Below are 14030 nucleotides of genomic sequence, written 5' to 3' on the forward strand. Positions count from 1 at the left end.
TTTCTCTAGTGAAACTATACAAAACAATGGTGTTGTTCCAAGTGATGCTAATACATACTGGACATAAATGCAGCCACAACAGATGCACAGCAGCCATTTTCAGGCCACGGGTGGTCACACCATCATGTGATCAGATTCTGAAAACTACACTGAAGTCATATGTAGCTACTGGTTGTGCAACTGGCCTAAAACTTAACATACGTCTAGGTTTTGAATCGGCCTACAACTTGTGAGGGCCTTTGCATGTGACCAATCAGCCTGTCAGCCTCAGGGCGTGAGTGCACACACACACACACACACACAGGCACACACACTTAGTTCGGTTAAAATCCCCCCACACCCCAACCACTGCTAGATACAGTCGGCCAAATAGCAGAAATACCAGGGGTCTCCACGGGATCCACACACTTGCAGCCCTCACACCCCACATTGCTTGGAGCACCATCAACGCCTGGCTGTACAGAGAAGCAACCACAGGCACCCTCCAATGCACCCATACACACCTACAGTGATGTGCACACAAAAAATACACACACATAACCGGAAAATAGCTGAAATTCCAGCGTGGCACCCGGACTGAGTAGCAGCAGATGCAGGGAGACTGTTAAATACACAGATGGAGGAAGAAGAGAAAGAGAAAAAGAGAGAGTGGAGGACGAGGAGAAAATCAAAAATAAAAATGAAATAGTCATTATTCAATGGATGATATTTATCAATGCCTTGTGACTCTTCTTCTGATGTGAACAGACCTGCTGCAGCTGCTGCAGTAGCTGACCTGTCTAAATACATTTTATTCTCTGTCCACTGCCTTCCCCTCTCCTCTGTGCTCCTTCCCTCCCCCAATATGCAACACAGGGAAGCACACATTGCTACTCTCTCAGTATTGATCTGAGCTGGAGGGTGTGTGTGTGTGTGTGTGCGAATGTGTGTGTTGTGCGATATGTCCTCGCAGCTGGAATTGGGTTTCGTTTAGCGGACCTATTGATCCGGTCCTTTAGACCGTTCCTATGTGTTTACACCCGGCAGACAAAATTAATATTTCTAAAAGAGAGCACAATGTATAAGACATCAAAACGAGAACAGTGCATGGAATAGAGGGAGATGGCTGCCATGGTTAACAGGAAAAAGTCTTGATCCTTCTTAAAGGTTTTTATAATTTTGGAAAATCCAGTCTTTGAAAATGTGGGGAAAAATGCTTCCTCGAAAATAATGATTTACCAAAACACCTGTGACACTAAAGTACAAAGAAATGCTGCTTATCACAGCTGGCAAGCAGAGGAAAAAAATGTACCTACTAATTATTCTTGTAGAGAGACATAATTATTTCTCTTAGTATTTAATTTTTACAAACAAAGTAAAATTAATTTCACAATAGTTGATTGGAGGCAGATTCGTTCACATTGTTTGATATGAACGAATAACATGCATCTGCCTAAAAGCATTAATTACTACTTCACAATTGAACAATCGTGTCTAAATTGTATTTTTTTTCCCTGATTTTATCAAAACATACAAGTAACACAATTTAGCAAAAACAATTGGAAAATGAGTTTTGAAGACTTACTGATGACACACTTAGCACTGCTACTGGTGTCTCCATGGATTGTTTAATGATTCATTAATGATCACACAGGCCTTTGGTTCCTTCAGATCAGCAGTTGTGATCTACCGTTATATACTTTTCTATCAAAAGTGTAGTGCCAACTGGAAAGCCAATTTTTTCTTTAGAAAACGTACTCATCTGTGATACTTTTGAACAATGTTTGCCATCACTTCCTGTTCACTTGCCAGTAAAAGACCACCAGATGATGTAACCTGCATCATCTGGAGGTCTAAGTAGCTACCACAGCTGAGACTCTAATATGCACAACCAGGCAGGAAATACTAACCGTAGCCAGTGTGGCTAAACGGATAGAGGAGCCGTGATTAAAAGAGATAACAGTGATTTGTAACTAAAATCAATGTTACAGTGTGCTAACATGGGAGTTTAACCTCACATTTGTAGCAGATAAACCTAGGAAAAGGGAGGATCTTTGTTAATTTCCAAGTCATTGGCCTGAAGAAAGGGAGGCCTGATGAAAAGAGGCACTTTCATCTATTTGGAAAGAGCCCACTGTCTCCATTTGTCAGCAGTAGCTCTGCCAAAGTACAGTATGTGATTTATGATGAGCTAGTGAACTTCTTTCTATCAAAACCTCCCAGGTAAATTACATAAGAACACTTTACACCACTAAAGCTGATGAGCTCCAGTGTGTATTTGCATGCATATTATGTACCAAAGAGAGACAGACAGACAAGACAGGGAGGGAAAGAGAGACCCGCTCTGCTAAGAGAGAATCCCTGTTTGGGCAAAGTTCCCTCACGGCAAGACACTACAAAATAGTCAGAGCACAAAATCACCACCTGGCCATTTCTGGCAAGAGTTTCTGGCAGTACACACGACAATACACACACACACACACAGAAATTCAGAGATAATAAAAAGGAGCTTCCTAAAGAAATGCACAAGCTATACTTCACATGCTGGTCTACACTGAGAGCAGTGACTGATGTAATCCAGTACACTACACAGACACACACTAATGTGATTTCTGACACCATTCATTGGGACAACCTTTCATTTCTTTGCTTGCTGCTACTTCTCTTTTCTCAGGAAGGAAGTCACCAGTCTGTGCTGTTTAAAAAGTTAAATAAGGAAATAGAGTTATTTTTATGCAACTTGGAAAATTTAAAAAGGAAGGACGTTAGCAGTCTCTGGCTCTTGAAATTAAATGTACGCAATATCCCAAACTGTAACCTGCAGTTTAGTGCTGTAGTGCCTAATGTGATGTGTGCCCACATGATTGTGCCGTACTTGAGTAAATGGTCCTTAGTGCTGCGCGTCTTTGTGAGAAACCTCTCGGCCAGCTTCTCCAGGTTGCGGCTGTAGTCCATCTCGATTTCTGCTTTCTTTCTGAAGAAGTCCTGCAGGTCCTGAAGCAGCTGCACCCTCAGCTCACACTGCTGGTCCAGACACTTGAGTTGCTCAACCAGCTGGGCACGGATCTCTGCCAGAGGGGACAAAAAGGGAGCACAAGATGAGTTAAACCTCTTTGGAAATTATGCCAACACTACAATCCAGGTGAATCAACAAAGACAAACAGCCCATTTGGAACTTTTGTTTCCCGGCATCTCTAAAATTAAAGGCTTCTTTTTTCTGAAAACCACATACAATTATCAAGACGGCACTGCAGTACGCAGCATACATTACTGCTGGCGATACAGCTCTATCATTAAGATACATGTCACAACAATGTGTAAGATGTTAAAGCTTTTTACAGCTGATGCGGATGACTGCACTCCAGTGAAACACCTGGCAGAGCCTGGAGTCTTGGCTGAATTTCCATTTCCCTCCCACCACTTTGTAAAGCACAGACTGCTGAGTATATTTTATACATCACCATATTGATACGCAAGTATGTGTGTGCGTGTGTGTGTGTAATCAGATATCATCTTTCACACACAGAGACCTCCAGAGGCGGGCATTAATCCAAGCTTATCAGTTTTCATTTTCCTCCTGTCTCCTTCCTCTCTCCCTCCTCCACGCTGCTCTCCAGTCTGGCCTCAAATTAATAGAGAGCACTCAGTGCAGACACACTCAGTAACCATATTCAATCACTGGCTACAAAAAGTCCTCTGGAGAATCCTGCCCACTGCAGCTACAGACCAGGACACAACAGCAACACGTAAGCATCAACAGCAACACATGTACACACTTCCAAGGACACACACAAAGGTGATAAACTGGATCCGTGCTGACAACTGACAGATTAATGCTATGCTCTCATAGCAGCCTGCCAATGCTGAGTATGCTGAGTTTCAGACATTTCTCCTGGCTTGTTTGACACAGCTTTCCTACCTTTACAACGCTGGCTGTACAGAAAGCGGACGGTTTTGGCCTCCATCCTGGCTTCAGTGCAGTATGGACTTCACACACAGACACATACACACACACACACACACACACACACGCTGAAAGGCAGGGAGAGAGTCAGCCGCCTGTCCAGCCATCAGCGAGTGTTGATGCTGCCTTTGTGTTTAACAGCTGAGGGTGCACTTTTTCATTACCACAAAGAGAAGTGGGATATCTAAATGTGTCTGTGACCAGTCTGCTCCTCCCACTTCTCTCTGTCTCTCTCGCAAACACAGACCTAAACATTGTGCCACTAACCAGCGGCTGTGTGCGTTCACAGTCATCCATTGCTGATTAAAAGGCCAGAATGGAGGAGTATTGTGGCATTATGGCACTGCAGCACAAATAACTGCATGCACACAGTCTGTGTTCTGTGCTAATAACCTGGTGTGAATATTTGCTTTGACAACATGTGTCGTTGTCTTGTGGTGTTTGAGTGTGTGTGAGTGTGATTGTGTGTAATTTGCTCATTGCACCATGTTGTCAGTGATGGAAGTGAGTCAGTGCCCTGCCTCCTAAGGCTGTGACACAAAACCTCAACATGGAGGGCCTTGTCGTTACCCCATCCAAACCAGCAACACATGACTCCTAACATGTGCTCCTATCTATAAGGAGTGTATAAAATGGGGCATATGGTGTTGAGCCTGGAGACTGCGCGAGGTTTGAGAATTTAAAAAAGCAATGTTTTGAAAGCAGGTTTGATAGGAGGAGGGCATGCACTGCACCTTAACCCCCCCACTCAGGCCCCTAATATTTACAATAGGAGGACAGCACACTCTAATATTAAAATATATGGCTCTCTGAATAACTCTCAGCTCTCTATTGGCCTTGGCTGCTAAACTGAATTTCCTAACAGAATGTAAAAAACATATTTCCATCTTTAACCTTATAAATGCAAGAGTAGAAACAAATGGCTCCCATCCCTCTGCAATGATCATCATCCCAAGCAAGAAAGAAGTGGGATGTGAAGTGGAATTTGACGCTTCCACCCCCTCCAGACAGAACAGTTACATTTTCCAGGCAGATGAGAGCAGGTCCTGTAATCGGGCTCTGCAATTCTACTTTACTGATGCTCGTCTCTCTCTCTCCTCCTCCTCCATATCTGTCTGTCGTGTTCATGGCTGTCTGCCTCCTTGTTCCTGCACTTTTCACTTTCCTCATCATTCCCCACCGTAACCACAACCAGGACGTGGTTGGTAATTTTTAAAGCCACTAATGCTACAGCACATATTCATACATTGAATTTAAAAGGTTATTGATTTGTGGACTGCCTTTTCTTTTTTCCTAAACATCTGCCTTTATTTTCCTCCTGTTATGGCAACTCTATCCAGTCACAGCAGCCACCTGTTGGTTTGTTTTGGCACTCAGTTTGAGTGAGGGGGTGGTAACATGTGAAAGAGGAACATCAGTGCATATATGTCTGGCACTCTTTACAGAAGTCCAAAAAACTAGTATGAATACCAGACATTAACTTTCAGGCTATTTCACCTAAATCAGTCCTTCTATTCATCCATTACTGATTAGTTTGCTGCTTATGACCCTGAGCTAGGAAGGCAAAAATAAAGAGATTACAGGTGTAGATAGCATATTCACACAAGAACGACATCACCACCATGGTTAATTCCTACTGTTAATTTTGTAGCAGGTCTGGGTTAAAAGCAGCCAATCTAGGTTCAAGTCACACCACAATCAGATATGTGAAAACAAACACACTGCAAAAGGCACTCACATGAAACTCATCTTATTTTGGCAAGCACATTGTGAAGGCTAAAAATAGTTTTACTGCAATGTTACCGGTACCTTTTGTAGCTACTTTTGCAGCAAACTCACCAGCAGCTTTAGGCTGTTTTCTTTGGTAGCTGACAGGAGTGATGGTTTCCCTGGATGCTGTTCTGGCCTAGATACAAACGCCACACATACTGCTGCAAGGACTCATTATACCTGAAACACCCTGGGCTATGGGCTCACACACTCATAGACTCACACAGACCCACATACACACAGTAATGTGACACTGTGAGTCCAAGCTGTCATTCAGAGTTGTTTTGACAGCAGCTATCCAGACTGCTCTTGGAAGCCCCACCCCAGTTCTGTCCTCCTCTATTACTGTATTATTATTGTAGAGGGGCGCAGACACACACACACACACACACAAGCGCCAACTGTTTTCAAGTGTATGTGATGAGTGTTTGAGACAAGATTTGAACTGGCTAGAGAGTGAGTGTGACAGAGAGCACAGAGGAACAACAAGCTAGCACAGTCCTGACAATTCTGTTGAAATAAAGAAGAGTTTTATTATAGTTTCTTATATCTGATGGTGTGTGAGTAACCATTATAATGTGATATGACACAATTGAAGCACAAAGATGCAAGATGTAGTTAACTATTAATTATGTTGTGTTTTAGAAATAAACTTATGTGTTCAAATTCTGTACTAGTGTCTTGCTGGATCTTATAACCCCTTTCAAACAGAGATCATAATGCAGCTATTGGAAGAACCTCCTCCTTTGGAGCCATACAGCTTTTAAAGGTGCAGCAACAATCCTCCACCATTCTGTCTCAGCACCAGTCGTGCAGAACTGCAACGTGCAATAACAGCACAACAGTTTCTCTTTGAGCAAGCTGTGACAGAGGCTAGAGATTGTATTGTTGAGAAAAGTCAGGCAATCCACAGCGTGTAGAAATGCACTTTCAAAAGTGCCTTGCAGCCATGATGCTGTATTTTGTTTACAACTTCATCATAGCTTTGAATTCAGTTTTGCAATCCTGTCCAACACTGTAGCTCTAAGATTTTGGCACAATCAATAGAAACCACCAGAAATCACAACTTGTTCCAGGTAATCAAATAAAGGAACACACACACTCAATGGTTAACTAGTTGTAAGAATTTTAAGACAAGCAATCAGTAAATGAAGAAACCAGCTAGGTACAATATTACCCATTCTTCTTGCTCTGTGTGTGTGAGCACGTGTATGTGCTGTGTTTATGCAGTAAGGCCTGGTCTTTGTTGCTCCGGGGGCTGATACTGCAGTGCAGACTACAGAGCAATGGAAAAGAGGAGGGGGAACACAAAGGGGGGGTAATGGTTTTGAGTTGTACCACTGTGAGCTCATACTATTGTCCTCAGAAGAATGAAAGAAGCAGAAAGAAACACAAAGTAGTGTAAAGGGTGAGTAAGAGGGCGGGCACTGTGTCTGTGTGAATAATATGTCCATTCATCCCTGTACACACAGGAAGAGCGGACAGAGAAGCAGGAAGTCAGTCGGACCTGTTCACTGCCAGTAGGGAGCACATGGGAGGGGAGGGTCATACTAAAACAACTACAGGAAGCATATGTGTGTGTGTGTAAGACAGAGTACAGCAGGATGGGGGTTACACTGGGGTGTGTGTGTGCAAATGTGTGTTCTCCAAATATAAGGGTCTGAAGAACAAGGCAGCTGTGGAGGTTAGTGGATAACCCTCTGAACCTGAAACCGGTCAGGACAAAAGTAAAAGAGAGACTGACGGAGAGAAACTGGGCCAGGGGTTTGCAGGTTGAAGGGTGGGGGTGGTGGGTAGGTAGACTGAAGCCTAAGGTTGCAGGTAGTATTTCCTATTAAGATTCTTCAGAAGGGTGGAATATATTAGTTCCAGACATGTCTGCTAATACTGCTTCAATGTATTCGTGCATGCACACATACACACACACACACAAGCGAGCAAGTGAAAAGGGGAGTAGGAGAAAAGCTAGAATTACAGTACAGTGTGTGTGGAGGAAAAACTATTGCAGGAATGGAAAGATTTCAGTCAATGTCTTTTCCTTGGGTCTGGACATTTCCTCTAAAAACAAACACACATGCACGCACACACACACTCAAACTCACTAAATCTTATATAGGCATTTCCTCTCTCACCCAGAGCCTAAAACCTTTAGGAAAAGTAGTGTCATCTTTAGGAGGCAAGTTAACAAGCTTAGTGACTCTAGACATGGAAAACCCTGCTGCAGCCAAACCACAGCAACTGTACTGTGCAGCAGAGGCAGTGAGACTGGCAGCGAAGTAAAGGGTACTCTGAGCTATGGCCAGCCATAAATAATAAAAAGGTAGAAGTCTGGCACTTAATACATTTTGCTTTCAACCAAACTTCAGAAAGGAGAACAGGGTACTGAAAGAAAGCAGGAGGACATGCAAAAAAACTTCTAAAATGGCTGCAGGAAGTATTTAGTAGTTTTAAATGACAGCAGTTGGACACTTGTAGTATGCATGGATATTGTAGCTAGAAGCTGGCATAAGAAGCCTTTTCAGTCCAGTTTGACTGATTTAAAGACTTGCATTCACACATTCAGCTCCTCTGGGCTTCGGGGTAGCAATGAATGTGCAAAAGCATAGTGTGTAGCAATCACCATTAATTGTCTGTGTTGCACCCTGCATGGTTAATGCGAGGGAGCAGGGAGATGAGAAGGAGACTGGTTGTGAGGAACGTGAAAAGGAGGTGACAGGGAGGGTAGAGGGGAGGGAGGCAAGAACTCAGCAGGGGTGAATTCCGCTCCACTACTCTACACACCTCTCTAGTCAGATCAGGAAGTCATTAACCCTTTACTGAACAGTGAGACGCTTCATCTGCAGCTGCAACAGGAAAGAGACAGGAAGATGAAAAGGTGTGTCTCTACGTGTTTTCTGGTAAAGGATCTGTGGTCCACTGTCTGAGCCATGTGGGCTCTCGTCAGGGTTCCTTGCACTCTGTGAGATGGGAGCAGAGGTCAGAGGTCAGAGGTTGCAAAACTACTGGAGTGGGGTCAGTCTCCCACACCCCACTGGTTCAAGACACTTAACAATACAACTATCAGTTTCAGTTCTGAGGAAGAATTGCACAGGTTTTAAAGTGTTCTCGCAGCCCGAGTCCACTCATTCATGCTCTCTTCCAGTTTAAGTGTAGTCACACTTTCCAGGACAACATTCACAAAACATTATCCTTCCTAACACCAGAAGCCCTTTCCAGCCATCACATGCTCTGATTCCTCTTGTATGGTGGCAGAGGGCTTGCTGGGTTGGAGACATGGGGGGCTGGGGTTTTCTATGCATAATGAAAAACACTGCTTATCAAAAGTTAACTAGCTCCTCGCCATTTTACAGGCCCTGTCTGCTCCACTAACCCAGTCTGAAAAGGCGCTGGGGGAGGGCCACATGAAGTGAGGATGGAAGAATTTCAAGAAATAAAATGGGGGTTGCAACATTATTTTCTTTAATCTGTCAGCTGTGTTTCATTAATCAATTGGACTGTAAATGAACAATGAATCACATGATGCTATTTGCTAAACAGAAACTAACATATTTATTCGTTTCAGCCCAACATTAACTGATAAGACTGACTGCACATTCTTTTGTTGGTCATTTCAGTGTTAAATAAGATGACATATTATCCTAACTTACAAGTTTGGTGACTGGCCATCCTGGATTTGTTTGCCTCCAGGCTAACTTGTGTGTGTGTATGTGGTTCATCCTCAAGGGCACCATCCACCTGGTGTCACCTCTATTTCCCATCTCTGCTGGACACAGCCATCTGGGCCTCAGTCTGTTCCAACAGGCTCCATCTCTGTCTCTCCCTCTCCATCTGACTTGCTCTCTAGCTCTGGCACACACACACAACAGACAGACACGCAGTTCACCGTAGGGATGCAAACCATGACTGTACAGTGTTCAGTGCCATCTGTCTGAGGAGGTATGGATAGGTATCCCACATACACATCATATCATCCTAGGCCAACTGGGGGGAGGCAATATTAAGCTTCCCAATGTGTGTGTATGTGTTCACCATTTCCAGTGTTTCAAATGGCCAGTGCATAACACCCCCCTTAATCAGCTTAGCAGCCAGTCAGGGGATTTAACTAATCCACAACACAAGCATGGGAAGAAGCCCACTGAGTGTGTGTGTCTGTCTGCGTGAGTGGTCTGTCTGACAGTGTGTGCAGTAAGTTAAATCAACCTCAGCAGTCTTGGACAGCATGCCCCCTCTCTATAAGCACAGTGCATTACACGAATCATCTAATAGTGCTTTCAAATTTCGATGGATGGGTGCGGACGTCTTTCATGTGCAGACACATCATTGGGTAGGTATTAAGGGTTCCTTCCCATCTTTATTATTAGCAGGTTACTGCTTGTCATAATTCCAGTGAATGAGTGACAGTGGGTAATGGCTCAGTACTTTCAGAGATGCAGTCATTTATCACATAGTCATCCCTTCATGTTTTTTCTTCATCTTTCTTTCACTCCTCACTAAGTTTTAGTCTGGTCATCAACCAATGATTCATGGCGACCTTGAGGGCTGCGTAGGCATGTACGCGTAAAGGGCTCCCTGAGGGAAGTGTCACTGCTTTAAGGCCTAACATAGCGTATAATGGCCCACACTCCTACCATCTACTAGTGGCCCATAACAACCTCTGTCAAAGAAAACAGTCAACACATATCCTCAGAGCAAATGAGAAATGCATGATCCTAAACATGCGTGCGTGACTGGTATGTTCGTCCTTACACAGCAAACTCTTATCGAGGCATTCCAAGAGACATCAGTGGCATTCCAAATGGCTGAAGGAAAATGGTGGAGATGAAGATAGGAGATACAGTGAGAGCAGAGACCAGGGAGAAACACATGAGTTTAAAGACTGTATCTGCTGATAGCGACTGATCCTTATCTGAGTGCAGAGGCAGAGCGAGGGCAGCAGAGGGATATGTTCCATCAAACAAAGACCGAGACCCACAAGAGCAGTCGATAACATGAGATACGATCTACCTTGAGGTCACATCGTCACTGTCTTTTACTTTCTCAAAAAGAGGAGGGGCTTAAAGGGGCATTTTAAAATATATAGCCTGTGTGCACAAGTGTGCAGCTGTGTTTCCTTTCACAATAAATGTCCTGTGTTTCGCTAAAAAAGCTCATATTTGTTGGCACTATTTTCTTACCAAGGAAAACTCATCAGACAAGTATGAGAACTTCAACCTTGGAAATCACTAAAGAAAATATGTATATCACATTTAGACAACAGTATATGAGCCACAGAAGTACAGTCTAGTCAACAACTGCAATTACACCCACCTTTCCCATTTTCTTTCCAAGCCACTGCCCACGGCTATAACTCACTCTCCAGTCAGATAATGTGTGTAAGTGTGCATGTATGTGTGTTTGCACACTATAGAGTGGTGGCCTTGCGGTGTAATAACAGCTGCAAGAGCACCAGCTTGGTGAGCCTAAGGTAGCCAGCAGTGACAGCTTGGCCGGTGAAATATGGAAACCATATAAACCAGGCAGCAGTCTCTCACAACAACCCCTGTACAGTACCAGGCATGAGTGCACGAGGAACAGATACAATGTGTATGTTTGAAGACCCCGCGCCCCTCCTACCTCCCCCTTTTACGGATTGGAGAACAGGTGCTTATACAGAGATTTTAAAGCTTTAGTTTATTATTAAAGTTATTATTAAAGTTTATTCACAAGAACACAACCAGTCAGCTGAATGTTTCCTCGTTTGCTTTCCTACCTGCTCACATACCCACCCAGACATGTGCCAAAACGCTGCAGAGAACTAGAGGGGAACAGAAAGAGAAACTGGGCCAAGCTGCATGAGGATGCTCCCAGTGAGGAGACCAACTCAGCACAACAAACCACCGCAAAGGCACAAGAGCAGCACAAGGGACACAGAACTGAGAAAATGACTCTCATTCTGTTTCTCTGCAGCACTGTTCTAATTTAAGCCGGTTTTACATTAAAGTTGTTTTCATTATAACATCGTAATTCAGCCCTCCTGGGGCAGGCCAACAACGCTTTCCTTACTATCACTCTTCTTTCTAATGTGTGTAAATGAAAAACAGTTGTCATGTGACCATTTAGGCTGTAAATGGAACTGACTAAAATTGCAATAAAAGGCTATCAACAAAAAGTCAATTTGGTCTGTCAGTTCAGTTTGTGGTAGATAAACGTATGCAAACAAGAGCTATTAATAGAGGAAGTGTCAGTATATTTGGTGCCAAATGTGTTCAATAGTTACTGACAGATTGAACACCATGTCTTTTTGCAACCTGTAACAGGGATGCCATAGGTCAACATAACATGTGATAAATGTAGCACACAGGTTTAAAAGGGGACCGCTCAATTAGGGCTGTGCGATTTGACGATAAATGATCGTGAAGGATTTGAACGTATCGGCGATCTACCAGAACGGACAGATCGTTTTATCGTCCATAGAGCACGTTCTTTTAATTGCAGTTCTATGTTCGCGCAGCTGCATGAGTTTTTTTCACTCGGCCAACTCTCAGTGCGCTTAATGTGAACCTGACCAACCAATGACAGCCTCCCTGTTAGGAAGCTACGGCTGAAAACGAAAAGAGAACGGAGGAACTGGTCCCTAAAACGAACTCCACCTTTATGTTCGGTGCTGTTTCTGCCGGCAGCAGCGGCGCGTCTTCTACGCCTGTGTGTGCGTGTGTGTGTGTGTGTGTCCGCGCGACGTGTGTCGCAGTGGAAGGGCCGCGTGTATTATAATGCTACGAGCACGTACGCGCCACCTCTCACCATTACCAGCTCGTTATATTCAGGTTCGCTCCTGTTTCTGCCGTCAGCACCTGTGTGTGTGTGTGTAGGTGCAGTGGGAGGGCCGCGTGTGTACATCAGATGCAGACAGAGGCAACAGCTAATGACGTCACCAAAACAATAACGCAGGCATTTGATGAAGAGGCTCCATGAGGACTCTAGTAAACGGTGGACAGAGCTGACAGCAGCAGCTCCGTTTGTCCTTAGATATGATTCCCATTAAAGTTTGATCATTTGTTCTAAATCACATTGAACTTTAAGAGTTACTTAAGTATCCATACTGTATTTATTGTTTAACCTTAGAAGGCACACTTCAGTCTGTTTAAATGACTGTTGAATAATACTTTGCAGAACTACATTAGTCTTCTTTTTAACCTATTTGAAATAAAACTTTATTTTGTTCTGTAATTGTTATTTAAATTTTCATGTTTATTGAAAACTAATACTGAGTGCACGTTATCAGAGTTGTTGTTTGCCTTTAAAATCTACTGATAGTTTTTGAGAGGTGACAGAGTAGGCTACCTGACGTCATTTACACAGAAAAATGCAAATTAGTGTCAATGTAAAAACAAATCGTGATAAAATCGAGATCGTGATTTTATCATTAAAGAATCGTGATATAAATTTTTTGCCATATCGCCCACCCCTACGCTCAATTTATCACATTGTAAGAATAAAACCCACTTCCTATTCAGAATTTCTCTTTAGAGCTTAAGACTGTCTGAGTATTCTGTGCATCTAGATGTAGTTAGAAAAGGAGGAAAGTGAGCAAATCAGGTCATAGATTTCAGCAGAGTGAAGCCAATTTCACTAACCTGTAAGAAACTTGGACAGTGAACATGTAATACTAACGCAGCAGCTGGATGACAGAGCCAGAGTTTACAATTAGAGCACTACATTGTTTTCTAATTCTTCTAAGCTGCAGCATTGATCAAAAAACCAGCTGAAGGGCACTTCTCACACCTATTTACAGTCTAATGAGACAGACTGGAGCCAGAAATAAGTCAGAAAAGTACCAAACCAAACAAGCAAACAGACATTTTCTACATATAGTATGGTGTTAGACTTGTTTTAAGTGACAATTCTAACACAAATACAACTGGTGCAGACTTTTGCACACCTACATCCTCCTGTGGAGTCTGTGCTGTAAAGTGAGGCTCAGGCTGTTTTGTAGTACTCCATTTAGCTTAGGTGAGGGGTGGTACCCAGTAAAGCATGAAGGAGGCAGGACTATTGCAAACATCAACATCAACATCCTCACCTAGTCACATTATTCCTATTGGACATTATAGAGTGGAGAAGCCTGTTTATTGTCTAGCTGATTCCGACATTTGTGTTCTCACACACACCACTCAATTGGGTGAAGTCTAAATAAAGTTTGGGACCGCAGTGCATGTGTGAAAACAGCCTTTGTGAGCTCCAGTGAGTAATCAGACTAATTAAATCTTCCAGCAACAGAGCAAAGCTGGGTCAGTTTGAACTCATTGGCTACATTTCACTTTGTCTGTGCACGGGTCAG

At 43.3% G+C, this 14030-nt stretch overlaps 1 protein-coding gene across 4 annotated transcripts in view; it reads right to left on the bottom strand.

The window, feature by feature from the left end:
• The window catches only part of srgap2 (SLIT-ROBO Rho GTPase activating protein 2), a 46291-nt gene that overhangs the window by 18140 nt on the left and 14121 nt on the right, over positions 1 to 14030 (bottom strand). For 2 of the 4 annotated variants that reach the window (XM_028404931.1, XM_028404930.1), the window contains exon 2: positions 2855 to 3047. In XM_028404931.1, coding sequence (XP_028260732.1) covers positions 2855 to 3047 — 193 coding nt within the window. Of the gene's footprint in view, positions 1 to 2854; positions 3048 to 3898; positions 4001 to 8494; positions 8527 to 14030 lie in introns of those variants that run through there. The other 2 variants (XM_028404933.1, XM_028404932.1) reach the window with 2 other exon arrangements.

The sequence above is a fragment of the Parambassis ranga genome, chromosome 5 (genome assembly GCF_900634625.1).
Source record: "Parambassis ranga chromosome 5, fParRan2.1, whole genome shotgun sequence".
Lineage (NCBI taxonomy): Eukaryota > Metazoa > Chordata > Actinopteri > Ambassidae > Parambassis > Parambassis ranga.